At 42.6% G+C, this 16461-nt stretch overlaps 1 protein-coding gene across 4 annotated transcripts in view; it reads left to right on the top strand.

Moving 5' to 3' along the window:
• Positions 1-16461, top strand: part of PDE1C (phosphodiesterase 1C) — a 600432-nt gene that overhangs the window by 581404 nt on the left and 2567 nt on the right. Inside the window, exon 22 of one of the 4 annotated variants that reach the window (XM_073809803.1) lies at positions 569-2646. The exons of the other annotated variants lie outside the window; for them this stretch is intronic. Within the exon in view, the coding sequence (XP_073665904.1) occupies positions 569-582 (14 nt within the window). The 3' untranslated portion in view covers positions 583-2646. Of the gene's footprint in view, positions 1-568; positions 2647-16461 lie in introns of those variants that run through there. 4 annotated transcript variants of the gene reach the window in all.

The following is a 16461-nucleotide window of genomic DNA, read 5'->3' as shown; positions in this document are numbered from 1 at the left end:
ACTGCTTGTGTGGTTTCCAAAATTATCAAAGCTGTCTCCTGACACGCCAGCACCAGGAAACTGCTCTGAGGACATCACCTTGATTCCTTGCATGCCCATAGCAAAGTGACTCTTAGATGGTAAAGTAATAGCACCTGCAGACAATTTTTTTCTAGTGCCAACTTCAAGTGTGCCCCATGAGGTTTGTGAACGCAGTCAAGCTCATGGGCGGGCCGTAAATGATGGAGAGCTGAGCCAATGTTGGTTCTCGCTGGAGGAGTGGCCCAGAGCTTCTCTTCCAATCATGACTGGTAACGATGGAGACTAGTCAGTGGCTTCTGAGCAGATGCCCCCAGCGCCTCGGTCACATCACTTTTCCGAAGTGATCGTTAGATGGAAAGGTACAGTACCGTAGTCATTCGCTGATGCAGATAGCTCATTGCTCCTGTGTGAGCAGCTTCTGGCTTGCACGGTAGTGTTGGCAATAGATGCAGCTCTGCTTCTAATCTCCGTTGCCTGATGTAGAAAGAGTTGGTGCGTTGAGATGCCAGCTGGCTTGCAATGACATTTTTTGTGTGTCCTGTTCTAGGGGACTACGGATAAAACATCCATTCAGAGGATTCCTCAGAAGAGAACTGACCAGCCCTGAGGTCTGAAGACATTTTAGGAAGCTTATGTTGCTTTTACAAAAACAAAATATTATGTGTATTGTAAGTTACTGAGTGATTAACTTCAAAAATGGTAACTTCTGATCTTCCTAATACAGGTTTTTAACAGTAAATACTTTGGTACGTATCGCACATCTATCAAATATCAGGGACAATGCTAGGTTCTTCACACGTATTATCTCATTTAATCTTCACAACAACCCTCTAAGGAAGGTACTGTTTTCTCCATTTCACAAATTAGGAAACTGAGGCATACTCAGATAAATAGCTTGCCCAAAGTTAGCAGGTGGCAATCCTGTACTCTTTGCTCGAGTTTCATTGTCAGGCGTAAAGACTGATGTCAAACAGTCCACACTGGAACAGCCTTTCTTTCACAGTTGTACTCTGCCTGGGGTAGAGTACAATTATGCAGGTACCGATTTCAGGCACAACTGTGGGGTGTGGAGGGATCCTGCATTGTCTTAATTTTAAGTAAAGATTCCCACGAGTGGTCTCTGCAATTGCCTTCTATCTTGAGTTCAGTTTAAGGGATGCCAGTTGTCATCCTTACTATGGACCAGAGCAAAACACATTTGTTATACGTGATTTAGCACTTCAGAGCTCTAGAACCCTAAAGAAATTTAACTTTACAGGCTTCTTCTGGCAGAGGTCATAGTTGGTGTGAGCACAGGACAGAGCTATTGATTTGGCCTTACACTCCCCATGTTCAGATGCACACGTGGACAAAGGCACACACGGATGAAAAAAAATCGAACAAAAGACTTAGCTTGCGTAATCTCCCAAATATTTTTCTCCTTTGAAAGAGCATGCCTCATGTTCTTTGTGCTTGCCAGGAGAAACAAAATGAAAACAAAGAACTCGATTGAAGATGATCATCTCCTTGAGGGAGGGCTTTCTTATTCTTTTTTATTAATTAAAATAATATTTTTATTAAATTAAACGATTAATCATTAAATCATAAGGTCGCAGGGCATTTAATAGCTAGCAGTTGTTTGAATAAGAAAAGAGCTTATTTTCCAGCCTTACCTAATTGCTCCTGCTCTTTCAGCTGTTTGTCAGAGAAACTTGAAAACTGTGCCTCCGCCTCTCCAGATGATAGTAAGACCTGAGTTGAGGTTATAGCTTTGGTGTAAAACAAAAGTGCTCAGGCCTCAAATTTGAAACGTCAGAGGAAAGGAGCTTGCCGACATTCTTCTTTGAGCAAACACAGGCAACAAATCTAGGTATCAAGGCATTGTGGATGCAAAGGAGAAGTATTAGGTTTTGTAGATTCTAGTCAACTGGTGTGTATTCTAAGTGATTCCCCTCTTCTTTAGTAAATGAGAGATTTATGAAGGTTACTGAGTATGATGCCGAGTAGTTTACTCATTCATTAAATATTTTTCAGCACCAACTGTTATCAGTACTGGGATTAAATTCTGGGGATGCAAATGTGTATAACACCCTGTCCCGTCCTAATGAAGTTTATAGCCAGGATCAGTGATCTGTAGGGTGAAGCATGAGGAAGAGGTATCTCAAAGACCAGGGAATCAGTGGTTCGAGAATGGCTTCCAATGAAGGTGACTCAAAGAATTATTATGGCTCAGCATAGTAAATGCAAAGAGTCTTAAGAATCAAAAGTCATTTGTTTGTCATTTTCCTAATTACGTCAAGATTGGAGTTCAGGGACTGAAACTCCTTCCATCCTGGTTGGGTATCTAAGCCACCCTTCCCATCTGGGGGTTCCAGCTCATGGTAAGGAATAGCCCAAAGTGATTGAATGAGGCTCAGTATTTGTACATGGTATAAATAGTTTAGAATGTGGGATAGATGATTCTGCTTTGCTTAAAATGGCACTGGGTTTCAGCAAAGTGTAGGTAGCTGAATGGAAAAACAAACATATATATATATATATATATGTAATTTTTCCCCACAAATGCCCATTTTGGATAATTAGCCTTTTGTGAATCACAGTGGTGTGTTCTCTGCCAAATAGTCACAAATAAATTCATTAAGTTCATCTCTTCGTTGTGTGCTGAGGTCTTTCATGTGGTAAAATCCATTTGTACGGGGAATGACATGACTTTTCTGTACTATAATAAGAAATCCACCAGGGAGGCCACCATTAAAAGGCTCCTTGTGATGACCTTTCATCTCCTGTGCTGTGTAATGATGGTAGCCACATACCAAGCACCTACGACATACTGGCACTCCGCGAGGTTGCAAGGTACCATACCTACATTATCTCAGTTATAGCCCCTTTAAAATCCTCACAACAACCATGCAAAGAAGTTACCATTTTCCCCATTTTACAGAAAAAAACAAAAACAAACCCAAAACCCTGAATCCCAAAACAGATTATCTCCTTAGGATCTCACAGCTGGTAATAGTTTAATCCAGTTCTGTGACACCCCAAACCCACGCTTCTCTCACAATACCACACCACCTCTCCCAAAAGTAGACCTTCGTGGATTTGATTCTTGTCACAGATCTTAGCATGTGGCCAAGGGTTGGCCACTCCTGTGTGCAATGACCAGACCCTGTCAGCTGCCCCAAGCATCCCTCGAAACTTAAGGGGACATATTCTCAAAACAAACTCGGCACCTAAGCCAGTGGTTCTCAACCTGGCTACGAGTTAGAACCACTGGGCGTTACAAACATACTTGCTTGGGCTTCACCTTAAAATAACAGATTACTTTCAAGACTCTTGGAGGTGGGGCTTAGGAATGCAGTAAATCTGAAGCTTTCCAGCTGATCTGATGGGCATCCAGGGTTGAGAAATGAAGGTGGAAGCAAACAGCTTCAGGTTGGATGAAGGGCAATAAAACTGTGTGGTTTATTTTTTTCCCTGTGGCCATGTATTCCTCTGGGGACGTGGAAATGCTGGTCAGGTGATCTTTCCACACTAGGGAGTGGTTTGGTTCAGGCAGTGTCAATTGGCCTTTTTCTGGATAGCTTCTCAGACAGCAAGCTTCCTGTCTCCTGTGCTCTTTGCTCTGTAAGCTTCAGATATGGCACCAGTAGATTAGTTAGTATTCCCATTTTCTTGAGGAAGAGTCCTTGGAGAACCAGAGTCTTTTCCAATGTAGATGCTGGGTTTAAGTATTCTAGTTTTAATATAAACTACACCTTGAAGAGTTTAAGAATAGACCCTCACCTTAGACAGCACTACATCTAATGTGCATGGTTTAAGAGTAATTTTCTGGCTGGGTTCATGTCGCTAGATTGTATTTCTGCAAAAGGAAGGAAGACCTATCAGCATGGCCTTCATGTAACGCTTTCATGTCTTGAGGAGACAAAGCAATTCCCTAGCTGGGAAAGTATTCTGCTGCTGAGTTTTCCTGGCAATTGCAAATCTTCCAGATAATTCCTGAAATGTAGGATCTGCCTCTGAGGAGAGGGATGGAAACTGATACTGGGTGAACGCCTACTACGTGTCAGCGCTGTGCTGGCTGTTTCTAATACGTTGCTTTCTTGTCATTCTCAGGCCTCTGCAGTGAGTGTTACTATCTGTTTTTTTCTTTTTATGGGAAACTGAAATTATGTGTCCCAGTCATATGGGGACAGAGAAAGAACTGAATCTGACTCCCTTCCAAGGATGGGTGAGGGGCGACTACAAATGAGATAATGGATATAAAGACACTGAACTGCACAGAAGACAGGCCATGCTACTGGGCTCCTTAAACAGCAAAGCCCCGGGTTCACAAAAAGTTGTTACACTTCACTTTCATTTTTAAAACTGTTTGCTGGGAAGCCTAGATATTGAACAAGGACCAAGTCTCCTGTTCTGGTGAGACAAATTAACATCTTCCACTTGCCCTTTAAGGAAAAGACCAGCTATGAAAACCAATTCAGCCAAACTGCTAATTTTAAAGGGTGTGTTTCTTCCTTTGGGACTGGGATGAACCCGTCTTGATTCCACTCTCTGTGGAGCTGATGTTAGTGAGAGGAGTCTTTTGGCTGATTGCGTGTCTTCCCACGAGCTTATCTTCAGAACACAGTTAATTCATACCAAATGTGCTAGTGTGGCTGCCTCAGTCAGAAACAGGTATAAGTCGGGTTTGGAATTCCAGATGCTCTAAGAAGTTGTCCCAGGAAGAAGCTAGAAAGAGTCCAGAGAGAAGACAAATCCAGAGGGCGAAACTGATGTCAGGCCGATTCTCTGAAAAGGGCAGAAGGAGTGAGCAACACCCTTTCCACCAGCCCAAGGTCGGCGCTGCCAGGGATGGTGGTGCCTGTCCCAGAGTCTTTCCAGAGCTCCCCTTACCCACCAGCAGTTCCCCCGGACATGGTCACTGTCACTACAATAATAATAAAAGTTGCCCTTAACTGAAGGCCTTCTTTATGCCAGTCACTGTGGTTCACATGGTTCACATGCCCCATCTCGCTGAGTCCTCCCAAGAAGCCCTGTTAAGTGTGTAACATTGTTATTCAGAGGGGAAAAGTGACACTTGAGAGGGGGGGTGTTTGCCTAAGACTAAACAGCTGGGGGAGGTGAAGGAGGCTTTAAAACCAGGTCTCTCCGACTTCAAAGCACCCACTCTTGCTCTCACGCCTTAGTCAGACACCAGGAACATCCTCTTTGGTCTTACTCGTTGCTTTTCCAAGCGCTCAGTACATTGAGGAAGGATCGCTGACTCTGAGTGTTGCAGATTTCCTCACAATCCTCAGGTGATAGCATCAAAGTTGTTTTTTCCAACAGAAAGAACATTTGTTTCTTCATTTCTCAGAGCTTTTGTCTTCATGTTAGACCCAACAGGAAGAACAAACTATGTGGGTAGGAGAGAAAAAAAAAAAAAGCCTAATTTTGAAGACCACAGGTAACTTTAATTGATGCATAAAGGACTCCTCACCAGCCAGGCAGTTCGTTGTGATCAAACTACAGCAAGAGCCCTGGCTAGCTCTTTACAATTTATAGAACACTTGCAGTGTGTGCAAAATATTATCACTGTCGTTCCCTTTGTGAAGATAAGGAGGGGGAAGATTGGCGAGGCTGAAACGGTAGTTTGCAAACACCTGCACAGTGGAATTATCTGAAGGGCTTTAGAAACTCCTGAGGCCTCAGCCCAACCCCACACAGATTCTGCTTTCATGGGTCTGGGGTACCCAGGAGTTTTAAAAGCTCCCCAGGTGGTTCTCATATGCAGTGAGGGGTGACAACCACCAAGTTAAAAATTTCACCCAAGACCCTGGGGCTCCCCTGACTTGTTTGCTTGTCTCTGGTGCTTAGACCTCTGGAACACCTGTTCCATCCCAAACCCACGTAGGTGAGGGAAGAGACAAAAGCAGCTATTTAAGAGACCTGTTAGCCACGATGTTTATGCAATTCCTTCCTGAGCCATTACCACACAAATTGTATTAAGAAGGAATGATTTGCTTTTGCTTTGGGGGAAGTATGATTATGGCTACTAACAATGGTATTCAAGAATCCCATATATCACAGATATATACTCAAATTATTGATAATATAAATGAATTACTATTTTAACTTATTATGGTAGTTATTAAAACGTACTCTGAACTTTGGTCCCGGGTTATTTTAAATATGTGAGGTCTGAGGCTAGACCACTTGGATGTGAACCCAGAATCCAGACTTCCTGCAATGCTGGCTGTGTAAACTTTGGCAAGTTACTTAAGCTCAGTTTCCTCACTCAAACTTTGGCAAGTTACTTAAAAGCCTCAGTTTCCTCACTCAGAAAGGGGGTGATCGGGGCTTCCCTGGTGGCACAGTGGTTGAGAGTCCGCCTGCCGATGCAGTGGACATGGGTTCGTGCCCCGGTCCGGGAAGATCCCACAGGCCGTGGAGCGGCTGGGCCCGTGAGCCATGGCCGCTGAGCCTGCGCGTACGCAGCGTGTGCTCCGCAACGGGAGAGGCCACAACAGTGAGAGGCCCGCGTACCGCAAAAAAAAAAAAAAAAAAAAAGCGGGGGTGATAACAGTGCTTGCCTGTTGAATTGTAGTGAAGATTAAAGGCTGGTTCACATTAAATTCTTAGCATTGTGCCTAGTACACGATGTATGTCAGATATTATCATTATTTTACCATCACGGATCCTGAAATGAAAATCACAGGCTCAGTTCTTGTATCATTTTATCCTCGTGGAACGGATGTTGACACATCAATCCCTTGCAATTCAAAGCTCATGGATGATTTTTGAGCATTTTTATAAGGACTTTGCATCAAATTTCAGACAGATATCAATAGACACTATTTTAGAAATGGAAGGTATGGCAGTGGGATTTTGTTCTTCATGTAAAGCAACATTTATGAGGCAATAAATGATTGTTTTTTATCTTGTTAGTGTATGTGTTGTGTTGTGTGTGTGTAAATGCAGTTAGAAAATATCTACATGTGGAAATGTTTTTTCCAAAGGTCATGTTATGGCATTATCTTTGAAAAAGAAGAAAACACATGCAGAACACTTTTGTTTTTTTTTTTAAAGGTGCCAATATTAGAATTTATTCAGAAGCTAAGAGTAAATCAAGTTTCTGCCTTTGGAGGCAGTCCTCTACAGCAGAGATTCAGAAAATTTCCCAGTTGCTGCTGCTGTGCAGTGGCCCTGCAAGATCACACTGAAGCCGTGGGGGATTGAAGACACAGATTTGGGTTCTAATGCAGATCATGGTCTACTGCACGGGAATTAGGGTGCACGTAGATTAGACGAGCACTAGTGACCATTCCTTCTGCCTGCTGTCAGTGCAAACAACAGGGCACACCGAATTAATAAGATACAACATGTTATGACATGAGAACGACAGTGATAATGAATTAAACCAGTCCTTCCGAAAGTGTGACATGCTCCTGATAAAGGGGGCGCCTTGGCCTAATCAAAATGAGAAAAACACATGCTGTTGGCTGTTCTTAGGGCTATATGATACATGTCGCCATCCTTTAGGTCTCTGAGAAGTCCTGCCGTGGACATACTAGTTTAACTTTAACACAGTTACATTTGATATATGAATAAATCGCAGTCTATTTTCTGAAGAAGAATAAGTCTATGCATTATTTTCCTATGGGAAAAAAAAGTCGCCACCAAGCAAAGTGGCCTCAGAGAGAGAGAATAAAAAGTTGGTGATGGCAGACGAAAGGGCGAAAGTCAGAGACACCTTTGGGAGAAATTGCGTTTATGAAAAAGATAAGATTGAAACAAATGAGGATTAAAACTCCTAAAAGAGCGCTAACGTCTATGAAAAACAAACATTGTAATTGTATAATAAAGGATGATGATGTGTCAGTTTTTGTCTTGAACTTTTCTTTTCCTAAGCACATTTGAAAGTAATATAGAGAATGACTTTCCCAAGTTCAGGCTTTGTGCAGAGAAACGTGTCTTTGTCAAATCTTCATTAGCCAATGAGATCGTTTTCTCCAAGTAAATTGCTCTAGGAGACAAGAGCAGACTTTGTGAACGTGTCTCCAAGAGGAAAAGGGTCCAACTTGTTGATAAGCATATGAAGGGGAGGGGATTCTGTTCCCAATTTGGTTCTTCTCTGCTTGGGGCGGGGAGGGGCTTGGGTTGAGGGAGCAGAAGAGGATTGTAACACTACTGCCTGGGTTCAGCTGTGGGAGGTACCCAGTCATCGAAAGGGAAAGTGCCAGATCTCCTTCCAGAAATATCTCAGGAATCGCCAAAAGACAAAGGAAAGGGTCCTTAAGTGGCCACAGCACCACCCCGGAAGAAAGGTCCTCATTAAATTCAAAACCGCGCCCTCATCCCAGGTGCCGCTGTTTTGCCCTGTCATCATTTCATGTTCCCCTGTAGAGGGGAAAGGCAGTCAATGCGTACAAACAGCACTGCGTGAATTTTTATTTTTTCCCACATTTTGAGTGAGGGTGACAGCAGGCATATAAGTATTTCCACAATCTCGGTGGGGAGCCGATCTCTATCAGCGGATTCAACTCTATTTGCAGCGACTCCAGTGGCAAGGAGAGCTTCCGTTCTGACGATCAGAATTCTAGCAAACGGTAAATGTTTCTTCATGCTGAGAAGTGGGAAATTCAATAATACTTTGGCTGGGTTCATGCTGAGTAGTGAAAATAGAATGAATATGGAGAGGGACTGTGACTTAAAGAGCAGTAAATCAGCTAGCCCAGAAGTGTGGGGACCATCAGCTTTTAATTCGAAGCCCTCGCCTGTTTCTACTCCATTCTCCAGGGTAACGGGACTGTTTTTATATTTGATCCTAGAGTGTTTTGTGCTGCAATCCCTTGTTTACCCCAAGAAACAGAATTAAACATTCTGAGATATTCTTTTAAATCTGCATATACATTATTATGGCACTATAGGACCATTTGCTGAAAATCTTAACTTACATGTTAGCCTAACTCCAAAGGCAAAGTAGGTGTGGATAGTGTAGAGCTTGTAGTAATAGCATTACTTATTATGATTGAACACTTTTTCTTCTGTAAGCAAGTCACAGGTTTCAGAGGGGGTTACTGGAATGGAAGCCCCATGAGGGTAGAGGTTTCTGCCTGTTTTGTTCATTGTTGTATCAGCAGGACACACAGTTAAGTGCTTTAACAAGTCGGTGAATGAATATTGATCTCTAGGCTGCGAAAAGTATACTCAGCTGTGAGTGCTCTGAAAGGTGTCGGACTAAAGTGCAGAGTAAACTCAGTTTTCCTGACTTTCCATTATGTATAGTTTTGTAGAATAGCTTCGATACTTGATTCTATGGAAGAAATTTTTACTAGTATGTTTCTTTTTAAAAAGTTACATCACTAAAACTTGATCATCATAGAAAAAATAGAAAGTGTAAACAATTAAAAAGAAATTAAATTGCCATGTTTATACTACTCAGAGATAATCACGGCTATGGTTTAAATGTATGTTCTCCCAGATTTTCCTATGCACACAGTTATATGTTTTTATAATATTAAGATTAGATGTATATATGCTTTTTTTCATTCAGCAGTACTACATCCTAATAGGTGTGTAGTATATATCACTGTTGTTTTAATTTTCAGTTCCCGAGTGACAAAAATTGTTGAGCATCTTTGCCTATGCTTTTTGGCCATATGTATATCTTCTTTGGCAAGGAGTCTGTTCAGATCTTTGCATATATTTAAATTGGGTTGTTTGTTTCCTTTTGTTGGATTTTAAGAGTTCTTTCCATATTTTGGGTACAAGACCTTTATACATGTGCTTTGCAAATATTTTCTCAATGATGTGCTTCTTATTAGCACTCCGGGATTGTGTGCCACTTTGCAACCCTAAAAGCTTACATACAGTGCTAAGTGCTGATTAATGAGATGGCTGTGCTCACCTGTGTTTGCTTCGTTATTTTTCCCAAAGTGACGTCACTGCTCCCTCTCACTTCCTTAACCCCATCCATTCATTGTCAAAGAAACTTTGTATTCTGGGGTCATCATTGTCTATCTGTAGGAATTTTTTTTTTCCTAGGCATTTGTCTTTATTTATTTTTGTTTGGTTTTTTTTGCGGTACACGGGCCTCTCACTGTTGTGGCCTCTCCCGCTGCAGAGCACAGGCTCCAGATGCGCAGGCTCAGCGGCCATGGCTCACGGGCCCAGCCGCTCCACAGCATGTGGGATCTTCCCGGACCAGGGCACAAACCCGCGTCCCCTGTATCGGCAGGCAGACTCTCAACCACTGCGCCACCAGGGAAGCCCTATCTTTATTTATTTTAAGTGAATGACCAAAGTGATGATGTGCTTATTCATCTATTTGCAATAAGATTTCTAGTGAGAGTTCAACCCTGTTTGTTTCCTGGTTTTAAAGAAAACAAACAGGTCTGGAGGCCAGGAAGTCACCCCCAGGATTTAGGAGCACTGTGTAGTTGGTGAGGCTAACCGTTTTCTGTCTTCCTCTGCATGGCCTGCAGTCACCAAGCCTCCTCTGCGTCATTTTAAACACCCTGCTTATGCATCTAGCGCCTACGCACCTTCGGTCCCAAAGAAAACTGATGAGATCCTGCAAGGTACAAGATGCTGGATCAGAGGATCAAAATGCAAAAGATTCAGAACATCTCACATAACTGGAACAGAAAATAAATCAAGGGGAAGAGGGAGTGAGGGAGAGGCCCACCCATCTGCCTCTGGGCACTAACCAGCCACAGTGGGATATGTCTCCAGAATGAAGCCTTCAGGGCTGGTGCTATCATTGTTGACTCCACCAAGGCACGGTGAAGCCTATACGTGAGTTTCCCCTTTGCTGTTCTGTTATAGAGCCATCAGTCACAGGATTTGGAAGTCCATGCAGCCTCTAGCAGCAAACCCGTAAGAGGGTTGTCTCATGCGGCTTTTATTGGTATAGATCTTTCAAAGTCTAAATTGGACCCAAGTTAAAATGATGCTACCCGTTCAGAAAAAAATGAAATTCTTCCCATTGACACTTTTTTCATCCCTGGAAATTGACTTGCCCCAATGAGAATATCGGTTTAATAATAATCATTATATTTAAGAAATGCACTTCTAAAAACATCTTTTCCAATTTTTAATACAAATATTTACAATTCAAGTAAACATGGAACTTTCAAAGTCATTGCATTCCCAACAAAAGTTGTACTTCTTTTTTTTTTTTGTGGTACGCGGGCCTCTCACTGTTGTGGCCTCTCCCGTTGCGGAGCACAGGCTCCGGACACGCAGGCTTAGCGGCCAAGGCCCACGGGCCCGGCTGCTTCACAACATGTGGGATCTTCCCGGACCGGGGCACGAACCCGTATCCCCTGCATCAGCAGGCGGACTCTCAACCAGTGCACCACCACGGAAGTCCAGAAGTTGTACTTCTGAATGGAACTATCTTAGAGGGAAAGGAGAACTGATGAATTGTATTCATATGTACTTTTGAACTTAGGCTTCATAAAGCAGATCCAAGTTAAAAATAAAGACCGTTGTCTGCGGTTCTCATTGTATGCCTCATGCCTGATAGCCTTGCTGTACCTTTAAGAACATGAGAGTTTGCAGGAGATGGATTTTGGATCTGCTTTTCTCCCATCTTTCCTCTTCACTCACGGTAGACAATGCCAGAAGTCAATGGGATGCCTGTACCTCAGGGACTCCTGGTTTGAGATTCACCCAGGAAATGTCCATTTAGTCTTATGGTCCTGGTTCAAGAGAGTATAAAATGCTGAAGCTAATTTGAATTCCGTATTGGCAGATTTTTCTCCGTAAGTTTGGAGGTGACTGTAAGTTAAATTTCAGGTCATCTTCCCAACAGACCACATATCTGAGTCCCTTTGGGAGCCCAATTGCTCTCACAGCTGTTGGCGGGATAGAGGTCTATGACTTACCTCTCTTCATGGTGGCATTTTTTAGCCTTTCTGTATCTCTCCCTAAAGTTTTTACTTTGGGACTAAATTCACAGAAATGGTAAGAAAAATCTCAAGGTCAGAAATAGCTTTTGATCCCTTCAGAAATGGTCTGGTGCGATGGAAGACTTCAGGTTTGTTGTCTGTCAGGTCTGATCTCCGGGCCTGTTCTGTCTATACCTAGTTGCAGGTCCTCAGTCTAAATGGCATAACCTTTAAAAGGCTCAGTTTGCTTGACTAGAAAATGGCCTTCATAATCCCCACTCTTGCCTTTTGCGATGAAGATTAGGGATAACATAGGTTTTGTTTGCTATGGCTGAGCCTGGAGAGCCATAGGTACACAGCAGAGGTAGCCGTGAGCACCCCACTGCTGGGAAAACTCTCTGGGATGCCCCTCAAAGAGGGGACTGTACCCTGAGCCACAGCCTTTGGGGTCTGATTGTAAAGCGCGTAGCATCTTCTCTTCTTATTCTCCACATTCATTTCCAATAAACCACAGTTTTGCAAGTTGAGTCTGCACCAGAGTTCAGTGCCCATCAGGCTATTGAGCAATTTATTTATAATGTGCTTTACAACGGTAGTTCAGGGAAATTTAATTGCTATACAGAAAGGAAAATCACTTGACTTTTCATTAAGGAAGCAATTAATTCTTACCTCCCTGCTTAGTGCCTGAGCAAGAGGACCCTTCTGCAGGCTGGTAGAGTCTAATCCACCTGAATTAGGTTAACTCGACAGGTAATTTCTACCTGTTTGTATACAGATGCCTTAGTGCTTGCTGCATAGTCATTTGGCCACACAGTGAGACTGTCCATGGGGTGGTGGCCTCCAGTGGATCAACCCACAAATGATGGTCCTCACCTGTCCCTCAGTATCTTCAGTCTTAGGTATTGAGATTGTAGCTGTGCTTTATTTTTATTTTTATTTTTTTGCGTTACGCGGGCCTCTCACTATTGTGGCCTCTCCCATTGCGGAGCACAGGCTCCGGACGCGCAGGCTCCGGACGCGCAGGCTCAGTGGCCATGGCTCACGGGCCCAGCCGCTCCGCGGCATGTGGGATCTTCCCGGACCGGGGCACGAACCCGTGTCCCCTGCATCGGCAGGCGGACTCTCAACCACTGCGCCACCAGGGAAGCCCAGCTGTGCTTTCTTGACTGTGCTCCTTGGTATTGGAAGCCATGATCCTGAGGAAGAAAGTTGACTCCTTCTGTATTCTTTTATCCCAAGCTGTTACTCTTCAGCCTTTGCTAATCTTTTAATTGAGCAAATGTACAAGTATTGAAATTCTGCATTGCTTGTAAAATGCCTACCATGATTTTTTGCATGATGGGTTGTATGGACGGGCCAGATTATATTCTTATAGCAAATAAAGTGATGCTTTTAAAGAACTTTCTGGTATGTGAGTCATCTTTATCTTCTGCAGAATTCTGGGATTCATAGGAAAAGAGTTAGATTTCCCTTATGCTTGGCACTGTTCCATCCTGAATATCTTGTCAAGATGAATAGGCTAACTTACCCTTTTCAGCTTGCTTCCTGATTGTATAGGCGAAAGATTTTTTTTTTTAAAAAAAAAACCTCCTCCTCCCTACACCACAAACCCAGTAAGTTAATTTGTTGAGTAATAATAGCAGCTAGTCCATAGGTAAACATCCGTGTTAGCAACTCAGTTTATATCATTTCAGACAAAGGTGTATAGCTTAGTCTGAAATCTCAGTGGATTCAGAAAAAGGAATATATGTTTGAAGATGAAAGTGCCACTATACTTTTCTTTAAAAAAAGAAAAAGCGACTTTGCTCTTCATATGTGTCTCTGTTTTATCTTTGGGTTCAAAATTCCTAGAGGAGAAAAGAATACAGCTTTAGCCCTTAGAGCCTCACCCTTAAAAGTAGGTAGTTTGCCTAAGCCATTCTGCCCCACAAACATTTACCCATGGAGGGCCCATATGACCCAGAGTTGTGGACACAAATATCAAGGTGTGAACTCATCATTTCCTAAAATGCCTTGGGTGATGTTGCATTAGACAACGCAGTTGTGTTTCCAGTAAACAATCTCCCATCTGAAGAGAATTTTTATGTTAATAAGCCAAATGAAATGTGTGTCACGCAAAGGGCATCATGCATAGCTCATTTCTGGAAAGGAGGTTGAAACCATGATGAACTGGTGGCACAAGGATCTGGATAAGGCACACACTTAAAAATTATATTTATTTATTCAATTTGATGGAATCAAGGTATGGATACAACTAGATCCACTCACTTCTTACGCTGCACTGCCACCTGGTGTCTCTTAGAGGCATGAAATGTTTGTTGAGTTCCCCGGGATCTTTTTTTTTTTTTTTTCCCTTTTATAAAAGGAAGTTTTATTGTTAATGATGATAGTTTTTAGCTGGATGAATCTTGGAATGTAAAAGGGCAGGTGGCTGTGGAGAAAACCATTCTCATTCTCATAACAGTGTTGCTCCATTTCTGAACAGGTTTACTCTGCTAGCAAACACAGGTCCTTGAAGAGTCCTATTGTTTAAAAAAAATAATAATACACACATGAACACACTAAGAAATCTTAATCTATGGAGAAAATAAAATAAAATCGGGGGACATATTGGGAGACAAATTGCAGAAGTCCTGGATGCTAAGTAAGAGACAATACCTGTGACATTTAAAATATGGAAATAAACTATTTAATCAACACCATTTAATTAATTAATTACCATTTAATTACAGTACCATTACTTTACTAGCCCTAGCATGCTCATATGCTCACACAATCTCCATTTCTAAACCCTTTCCTTTTCACCTGTCTCTCCTGGAGAAGCTGTAAAACTTAACATTCAATTGCCCAGTTTTCTTACATGTAGGGGCAGCCATGTGACACAGTTTCAGCTAATGAGCTATAAGCTGCCTTTTCCAGTTCTCCTTCTTGCCTGGAATAGAGACTTTCGCCTGGATGTGCAGCAGCCATCTTGGGTCTGTGAGGTGTTGATGAGCATGGAAATAAAGTCCAACATACTGAATGTAAATGGAGCAGAAAGCTAGAAAGAGCCCATGACTCTGCTTATATCACCGAACTGCTATACCATTCCTAGACTGACTCCTTGAGACTTAGTGTCGTGTGAGAAAAATAAACTTATATTTCTTTGAGTAACTGTTATTATTTCTCTTGCTACCTCTGAAGCCTATTCCTAAGTAAAAGACCTTGCTTCCCTAAAATTCCATTAATATGCTTACATTTTAGTTTTTTTTAAAAAAAAACAGAATTTGTGTGTGTGTGTGTGTGTGCGTGCGTGTGCGCACACTGCGTTCTCTGGGCAATTATCCAGCGCTGATGTGATCTTATGATTTCCGTTTGTTGACACCATTGAAACTACAAGCTACTGTTTTTTCTTACGCTCCTGTTTGCTTCCCTTTATCTTAATTGCTGTAGGGGGGCAGTTCTCAGGCATCTGAAGGACGGGTAGAAATTAAGAAACTAAAAAGTGGGTAGAAGAACATTCTAACAAGGAGAAAGACCATGAACAAAAAGCATACACAATCTGAAAAAAGGCCCATATTATAGGAGCATTGTGACCAATTGGGAGGCTGGCGTGAGGTGAACCTCTCTGGACAAGCAAGGGCTAAATCCTGGAACGCTTGTAGAGGTACATTGAGGATCCTGGACTTGATTTTAAGTGTAAGGGGAAGGTTCCAGAAAAATATAGCAAGTTTCCAGTGGGATAAAATTTGTGTTTTTACAAAAATCATCATGGCTGCCCAAAGGAGAATGGATTAGAAGGGGTAAACAGAGAAAACTAAGAAGCCAACAAGGAGACCACAGAGGTTGGGAGGAGTCGAGGCTGATTAGGAGTGGCACTAGAAATAGTGAGGGATGTCGAGTTGATAAGAACTTGGAAAGTACAATCAGCAGAACTTGGAGGGGGCTGAGGGAGGAGTGTGTGCATGAGTGAGGGTAGATTAAGGCAGCGGGTCCAGACATGGAGAGCACAGGGGCAGGGGGCGGTGCAGGATGGAGCAGGTGGAGAGGGAGGGTACTGGGGACAGAATGGAAACCAATTATTCTGCTCCACACGTGTAGAGTTTGTAAGACACACAATTAGCCCTTTGATTTGCTGGTCAGGAACTCAGAAGAAGGTTCCAATTTGAGTTAGACATTTCAAGAGGACCACACCCCATAATTTCCACATGTTCAGAGGCTACTTGCCCTTATCCCCAACTGCACTTTGCATTACTTTTGGTGGTCTGGGTGGATTCAGTGAAATGAAGCTTTGAGAATCTGGAAAGCCAAGATCTCAGAGGGGACCAATGCCGTGTTTCAGTGAAAGGAGACTGGGGAGTGAGTCTTGAATCCAATTCAGTAGTAACCCTAAAGCCCCAATGCATAGGAAACTTGTAGTTATTGAAAGAACAGAAACTGTAGAGTCTAGAGTACTCTCATCCAATAAGACCTTAGGAAGGTGTTGTCTTATTAGTTTATGTTCAGAACCGATTAATAGCAGGAGAGAACAGGGCCTCAGGATTTTTTGAGCAAACAGAAGTCCTGTGACAAGACTGTTCTTTGTTTTCTTAGTTGAACGTGTAGG

The sequence above is a fragment of the Tursiops truncatus genome, chromosome 9, assembly GCF_011762595.2.
Source record: "Tursiops truncatus isolate mTurTru1 chromosome 9, mTurTru1.mat.Y, whole genome shotgun sequence".
NCBI lineage: Eukaryota > Metazoa > Chordata > Mammalia > Artiodactyla > Delphinidae > Tursiops > Tursiops truncatus.
The sequence above is the reverse complement of the archived record's forward strand: the minus strand, read 5'-3'. Positions and strand labels throughout refer to the sequence as shown.